The 8,244-nt window shown below is 47.4% G+C and overlaps 1 protein-coding gene across 1 annotated transcript; it reads right to left on the bottom strand.

Annotated features, from left to right (window-relative positions):
* Positions 1-4,877: 4,877 nt before the first annotated feature.
* On the bottom strand, positions 4,878-7,456 carry IRF2BPL (interferon regulatory factor 2 binding protein like). The gene has a single exon (XM_030214237.1). The coding sequence runs from the start codon at positions 7,204-7,206 to the stop codon at positions 5,311-5,313; it is 1,896 nt and encodes a 631-aa protein (XP_030070097.1). The 5' UTR covers positions 7,207-7,456; the 3' UTR covers positions 4,878-5,310.
* Between the last annotated feature and the right edge of the window lie 788 nt (positions 7,457-8,244).

Genomic DNA, 8,244 nt, shown 5'->3' with positions numbered 1-8,244 from the left:
AAAAGCCCTGAATCATTCCTATTTTTCACTCAAGTCTCTAGGCTTGCACTGGTAATGTTTGGTGAACACACCATCTAACAAAAATGTCAATATCTATTTTCATATGTTTTATCACTTGTGGCAGCAGGTAGGTATGCAAAAGGTAAACAAAACAAAAAAAAGCAAGCCTTCAAATCATGTCTCTAGTTGCACCAGGCGCAGTCATTATCCCAGCCAAAACAGTATCTCTATTCTTAGGTGTTTATTTTCCAGCTCACTAGCTGTTCTTGAGAGCACATTTTAAGCCAGGTCATACAAGTCAGAATCAAGATGCGCACATCAGTGCCTCAAGTTTCACCGTATCTGCCCACGTACAGCCTTTTCTAAATGAAGGAGAAATGGGTGTGTGCAGCAAAAACATCCATTTTAGAAAAATAAACCTATATATCGATAGAATTAAAGCCAGCTGGTTATCTTTGCCACCTTACAAACACAGTTATTATCCCAAGGTGTCACAGTGTACCTTTCAAGTGGCATCAAATACACAGACCTGTGTCATTTAGGAGCCGGCTATAGGACAAGCCAGGGATAGGTGAGAGAGCACCTTTATCCAGCAAACATCTCTTTGAATGGGTTTGCAGCAGGGGTGTTTTCTAGCCGTTGATCACTTAAAATGTAAACTTAGAAGCCCTAATCATATTCCATGTTTAACACTGGTGTAAATGAAAAAGTTCAACACCCTGACTTTAAAGCAACAATGTCCCAAGTTTTTGCAATACATCAAATGGGAGCAGCACTGGGTTAGACTAGATTTTCTCCCACTTGCCCCACAGGAGAGCAAGTCCAAGCTGAAGCTCCATCTGCACTGCGTATTCCTCCTGTTGACAACGGCTGGTAAATTTCAAATCAGCTTGAACCATTTCTCCTCTCTGGTTCCAGCTAAATTTCTTTCTTTGTATCCGAGCCAGTTTAAAAACTTTAAATGATGTAATGACTTCCCCTATCTCATCTAGTTACAAACTACTGACACATCTGAAAGAAAACATGGTCTTCCTTCCTTAGGAAGGATTCACTTCTGCTTAAACCATCTCTACCAGCAAATAATCGCCATCCTGATATGAGAGGTCTGGGGCAGGGGATTCTCAGTGTAAAAGAATTTTAAAATCCCATTTTCATGCAAATATAATTACAATCATACTGTAAAAGGTTGTTTGTAATATTCCTGTGGTACAATTCCGAAAACACAAAGCTGCTGCTCACCAGGGATCTGACTCCAAGAATAGTTCCTTGAAGACTGCCTGCCACATTACTGACAGCATGTAATGTTATGGTTTGCAGAAGTATATGCCAATGGGATTTTCCCCAAGTTTTAATAATTGCTTGCTTCACTGTTTGCCATGTGTGCATAGATGCAAAGTCTCATCCTCACCAACCATCTCCAACAAGAACAGCTTTTTACAAGAAGAATTCAGAGGCACTCATCTGAGAGGAAAATGGCCGTAATGCACTGCACTCTGTTCCTGTAAATACCAATTATATGAGAGCTAACTGGAAAACAGGCTGATAAAACGGCAAGTCTTCTTCAAACACACCATTCAGACCTCTCTGTATTTTGTACTAAGCAGATCTGTCTGAATCAAACCTCTCCCCCACTTATCATATTTTGTGGCTAAGCAGGATCACCTTGGAAAATCTAGCAAATGCACCACCTTCTTCTGTGGTCAGGGCAGCGTATTTCCTGGAGCAAGAATGCCCCATGTTGTAACGGGACCTGATGGTACAACGCCGAGGAAGAAGCTGCATTACACCCAAGCTACCTAACACTGGGCAGTGACAGTTTATGTGGTATTACAAAATATCAATATGTGGGTTGATGAAAGATATTTCCTCAAAATGCAGACAGGGAATAAAGGATGTAGTGGAAAAATAAAAAAGTTAGTAAGCAGAACCTCACCCCCCCCCCCAAAAAAAAAAAAAGCGAAGGCAGAACAGAAAAAGACCATTGCATGCATCCTTCTGTATGTCTATGAAAAGACCAACTGGAAGCAGCTGCTGTCTTACACTGGAAAAAGCTTAGTAACATACACTAAACAGCAACTGTTTAAAGACTGGATGACAACGATGAATATTACAGCTTTCAAATAGAGCTGGAACTCAGCCTGGTTTGAAAGTCTGACCCATTCAAAACAAAGCCGCCATCTAAAGCGAACATTACCAATTTGGGCTAAAATGCCTGTGCACTAAAGTCTGACTGTGTTTGCAGAATATCTACGGTATTACCCAGAATGCTGCTAATACTGCACTGTATCTGCCCATCAAATTTCACCAGTAGGACAGCAACAATCTACATTAATCTGAAAATCTTCAGGCAACACATTCAGGACTAAATGCCAGCTGAGACCCCCAGCCAAATCAAAGCTCCTTTAAATTGCCATCTAGTCTTCCAAAACTGTTTATGACTTGAGACCAACAGTTTTCCCTCCTTGAGGAACAATTGCACAAATCATTACAAAAAGGATTTTATATTTGGATCATTGCCTCTCACATGGATAACAGAGAACGCCAAATGGCCCCAATGTCTAATTTAAAAATGTTCCCCCCCCCCTCCCCGAGTATTCCTCTGAAGACAATTTAACTGACAGGTCAAAAGGAAAAAGGGGTCTTCAGGAAAAACAGAAAAGCGGTGCAGACTGCAAAAGCAGGCTATGCTAGCTAGCCAAGTGTGGCCTTGCAGCTCTCATCCATGCACATTCCACACAAGAGGCTCCAAAAGACACTGAATGCTGAAACAAGCTGCTTTTTGCCTGACTCATCATATCCATGCACAATTCAAGCATGAATGAAAACGCCAGCTACAGCAGAAAGAATCAGCTGGGGTGTGACCCTATACCGTCATGTACACATGCAGGCACACACAGTTAACACAATATATTTGTTTTGTACGGTCTGGAAAATCAAGCAAACCCTTCTGCCAGCTTTACTGGATGTAGTTTAACTCCCACCTGTCAAAGAGGCTCTAATGAACTTTTCCACATTAGGGAAGGAAAGCATTTTCTAAACGAATGTCTGACCAAACATTAGCTTACCATCATCTACACCATGCTAAAAGAATGCTTATTTACACACTTTTCCAGAGTGTTTCTCTAGATGCAATCATTTCTCCGAAAGCTGCTTATGTATCTGTGTTCCATATGGCAGCATACCCATCGAAGCCTTATTCAATGGATATGCTGAATATCCCATATGTGGCTGATTTGTTACTCTTTGAAATATGCCCCTTCAAACAGGTAGGCCTAGTTGGGGGTGGGGGAAATTTGTCAACCATTTTTATACACATATATAATTTCAGTGTTACCTTGCTCTGATTAGAGCAACACTAGGTCAAACAAGGTTGACTTCTAATTAAGGGTGGATAGCAAATGAAGGCAAAGGAATTAACTGCAGCCATGAGATGATTTGAAATTATCTTTGATGACTAGTGATTGTGACTCATCCTACTGGCACAAAACTTGGAAGCAGACACACAAACACACACTAAATTCTGTTCAGAAGACAATTCTAAAAGTGATCAAGAAAGCATATAGTCCATCTGCAACAAAGTGATACATGAAAAACCACCAGTTAAGATGACCAACACATATCTGTGCAGCTCAGGCTTCCCCATTTTGTGGCACCAGCAGGAAGAGAAACTGAACTCAGAGTCAAGCAAAAACAGGGAGTTACCGATACACAAAAAGCTTTATGGGGCACATCCACATCCCCAAAAATTCAGGGCCACACATTGAGCCTGACCTTTCACCTAATGTACTCAAAGACTGCCTAGCAGGCAAAATCTACAATCTTAGCTAAGCATTTTTATGTTTTTAACAGCTCTGTGTTGGGGCTCTTGGCAAAAGCTCGGTTAGTTTCAAGCCCTGTTGTGAGGTGCCTCTTAAAAGGGCCAAAGTTCCTCCCTTTGTGCTTCTGAGCAAGTCAAAGGTCTCTGTTTGCTTCACCTGTTGATCTGGGTTATTCTAAGCAGGCATTCCCACTGCTCCTCCATGCACACAAAAGCAGGTATCATTAGAAGTTAACTAAAGCCTTTGCAGTGATTACTATCTAAAAGCTTTTAGAAAATAGCCAAGCTATTGCTTAAAATGAAAAAAGCTATGGGTAGACTATCCCATCACTTCCAGTCTATGCTGTACTGCAAATTTCACAATACTGTCCATCTCAAGCTGCAGCATCTTTGTGTGTTAAAAGCTATACAGAGCACATACAATGTACAAAACCAGATCTGTCAATTTGAGAGATTGTCAGCCTGAATATTTAGGGGTGGAAATGCTGACTGAGCATTTACTGTTTACTGTTCTGCATCTGTTACTGCAACATTTCCATACACAGTGCCAGGATCCAGACAAGCAGCTCACTACCACCCAACCTCTGAAAAATAAGGACATGCAACCTGCCCTAAAATTTTCATCTAGGAAAAAGACATGTTGGGACTTGCAGGAAACAAGTACAATTTGACATCTACTACAGAAGACCACTAGAAAATAAAACTGAACTACTCAGAAAACTGTAATATCAATTGAATTTATTACAATTTTACTAAGCTCCAAGGCACGTTACAGTGTTCTGTTAACTACAGAAATGTATAAAGGACAAACAGAGCATGGTTTTGTTTTTATCTACAGCATTTTGCTTCTACTGCTCAAAGCTTTCGTGCATCAAAAAAGCAAAAACAAAAACAAACAAAAAAAAAAACACAATGATAAAAAAAAGGTTTAGATCAACAACAACAACAACAAAATTTCTTTTACAAACTTGCAACAAATCCCCCAGCATACACACCCACACACAACCTGCAATTGCAAATGGAATAAAAACTGTGAAGGACTAACACCAGAGCTTGTAAAAAAAAAAAAAAAAAAATCCCAACAAAAAAAAAAAAAAGCTAACCAAATAGAAAAGCTGTCAACATTTGTAGCAATTTTAGGCATCCACACTGGCCTTGGCAATTTTTTTGTCTCTTTTCTTTTTTTTTTATATTTTCAGAGAAGTGCATACATTTACAAAAATACACACCAGCAGCAGGAATTTGCTAAGTGCTGTAACTCTGTACCTAGCCAAAACACTGCCACCAAAAAAAAAAAAAATTGAGAACAGGTATTATGTAGTAACCAAACAATATTCTAATCTGTTTAACAAAAACCAGCTTCATCCTTCAAGTGAAGATTACATACCTTTGTTTCAAAATATCGAAACATAGCACGAAAATAATGTCTATACATAAGACTAACTTTTATTTTGTCCCATTCACAAAGTCCATTGTTGTGGAAGGTTTTGCGCTTAAGGGTCTCTCTCTTTTTTCACTTTGACGTCCCCAGCTAAAATGGTTGCAATCTCCCCCTGCATAAATGCCCAAGGCACATTGGAACCTACCAGGGGGCATTTCTCGCCACTCGGGCAATACACTTCTCCTGTGGCACCCTGGGCCTTGATGCTCTCTCTGGAACAAGGGAAGCAGAACTTGTGACTTGGCACTGACGGGCACTGCACAAAGTGGGTGTCCTCCAAGCGTTCGTGGCAAATGGTGCAGCAAAGGGGGCCACTGTTGGCCATGGGCGAATCTGGAATGTTTTGAGGGTGGACTTGGTCCATGCCCGGTGGCCCAGGTGCCACCTGAAGGTTCATGTCCCCCCCACCATTGCGAGCTGCCAAACGGCGCTGCCCTGGCACTGATGCTGGAGAGACTGGGCTGCTGCTGTTCCTGCGAGTGGAGGTGGTGGAATGCACCGAGCTGCTGCTGCCATCTTTGGGGGAGTGGGCATTTCCCAGGGTGTCGGTGACGGACATGAGGGCAGCCATGGGCGAGGGTCCGTTCTGAGGCGCCGATTCCGGCGGGGTGGTCCTGTTGGAGTGAGGAGGAGGAGGAGGCCCGAATGCCCCTGAAGTCATAGTCAACTTGAGCGCTTCGCTCTGGCTGGCCATCCACTGCTGCTGCTGCTCGGGCACTTTCAGGGCACTTTCAGCTGAGTCGGGGGGCTCGGGGGAGGCTTTCCTCTTGCGCATGCCGGCCCTGGGCAAGGCGGCACGGGGGATGTTGACCAAGGCGCTGGGCAGCATAGGGAAGCCGGCGTCCAGGTAGGGCTGGGGCAGCATGTCGGCCCCCACCATCTCCTTGAAGAAGCGCACCGACTCGGGCAGCAGGTCCCCCAGCAGCCTCCAGTCGCCGGAGCCGTGTTTCTTCTCGTACTCCAGGTACTTGAAGCCCGACGACAGCCCCCGGCCGAAGTCCTTCATGCAGTCCTGGTACATCTGCTTGGCCACCCCCGAGGCGCTGGAGAAGACGTTGACCGAGCCGCTGGGGTACTCGATGAACAGCTTGAGCTCGTAGTCCATGCCGGGCTTGGCGATGGCATCGAAGGCGAACACTCGGCCCAGCAGGGAGTGGTCCTTCTTGAAGCGCACGTCGAAGGGGGTGCAGTTGGCCAGGGTGAGCAGCGTGTCCCGGATCAGCTTGGGTTTACTGGCCCAGTCGTCGGCTCGGTTGCGCAGGCTGTCGCTCAGCTCGCTCAGGGCCTCGGTGTTGCGCTGCTTCTCCTTCAGCTCGCGCTCTTGGTCGCTGCTGGACACCGAGGCCGGCCGCTTCTCCGAGGGGGGAGGGGGAGGAGGAGGCGCGGGACCCCGGCCGCCCAGCCCGTGCGAGGATGACGACGAGGTCCCGGCCGGGCCGTTGAGCAGCGTCTGGGGCAGCAGGTTGGGCGGCAGGTTGAGCTGGCTCTGGGGGATGGGCACTAGGCCGTGGCTGCGGCGGGAGTTGGGGCTGTGGCGGTTCAGCTCGGGCGGCCCGTCGTCGGGCTTGGGGAAGCCGTTGGGGAGCCGGGGCGCCGGGTAGTCGAAGCGCGTCCTGCCCTCGCTGCTCAGGGCGTAGCGCTCCAGGCTGGCGGCCGCTTTGGAGCCGTCGACGTGGTTGAGCTGCTGCTGCGGCGCTGCTGCTTCCTTGGCTCCCGCCGCCGGGGCTTTGCTGGGGGGCCCGGGGGAACGGCCGTCCTGGAAGCCGTGAGCCCGCTTCAGCTGCCGCGCCGTCTCGATGACGAACTCGATGCGGTCGGCGCCCTCGTAGTTGACGCAGCCGCGGCACACGGGCTCGGTGAAGTCCCAGATCATGGCCCAAGGCATGCGGGGCAGATCGCACAGGTAACACGACTGCCTCCGCGACGACGACACTTGCGCAGCCGACATGGTGCTCGGGCGGGCGGTCGTCCTCTCAGTCAGCGCTGGCGCGCGCGCGGCTTCTGGCTCGTGCTGCTGCTGGCGGGGAGGGAGGGAGGGCGCGCGCGGCGGCTCAGGCAGCTGCTTCCTCTACTATACCGCGGCTCTGCAGCATCGCGCGGCGCCCCGCACCGTGCGACTGATGGCGGTGACTACGGCTCGCTCTGCGCACGCGCCTCCTTCCACTCGGAATGCCACCTGGCTGAGCCCGTGACGTCACCGCCATGCTCCGCAGTTCCTCTCTCTCTCTTCTGTGTCGAACGTTGTTGCTTTGACAGGAGGCACTTGTTACGCGGCCCCGCGCATGCGCGCGCCTGCAAACAACTTGCCATTTTTCAAGCCCGATCCCCAGCGCTTCGCATGCTGCAGTTTTAACTCACTCCTTCCCCCGAGTGCATTTGGGAGCGCCGATGACGTACACGCCAGCTGGCTTCTCTTACCTCTCTATATATGTATCGGCAGCGCTGTTCATTCGAACCCTAATTAAAGTGACTCAGAACCAGGAATTTGAAAGCTGAACTGGCTTGTCCAAGCTTCTTGAATAACTGCAACGTGTCTTAGGCTTTCTGCTGACTCTGCATTTTTCCGGACATTAGCCCAAATTACATACACTTTGGTGGTCCTTTTTCCTGGTTCCACGCTTGCCTGCCTACCCTCCCCCAAATCGTTCATTACTCTTACCATTTTTAACCTAACCGCAGCACACAATTATAAATAGAATACGTTTCAGAAGACGAGGGGGAGGGATTTGTTGCAGACACGGTGTTTTCCTATGTCTTTGAAAGAGCCCCCGAAAAGGCCAAGGGGATCAGAAGAGGAAAGCGCTGAGAAAAGTGAAGATAATGATGGGGGCCAATGCTGACATCATTTCAGCCTAATTACTAAGTACTACCACATTTGGGACCACTGGAAATGACAGAAAGTACTTATAGACAGCTGGAGGAAATCTGGGATGAAAAGGCAGAACAGCAACGAGGATCTGATCGGAGCATACAGAAGAAGCAGTTC

This window comes from Microcaecilia unicolor, chromosome 9 (genome assembly GCF_901765095.1).
Source record: "Microcaecilia unicolor chromosome 9, aMicUni1.1, whole genome shotgun sequence".
NCBI classification, from domain to species: domain Eukaryota; kingdom Metazoa; phylum Chordata; class Amphibia; order Gymnophiona; family Siphonopidae; genus Microcaecilia; species Microcaecilia unicolor.
This window is presented reverse-complemented; position numbering and strand designations above follow the sequence as displayed.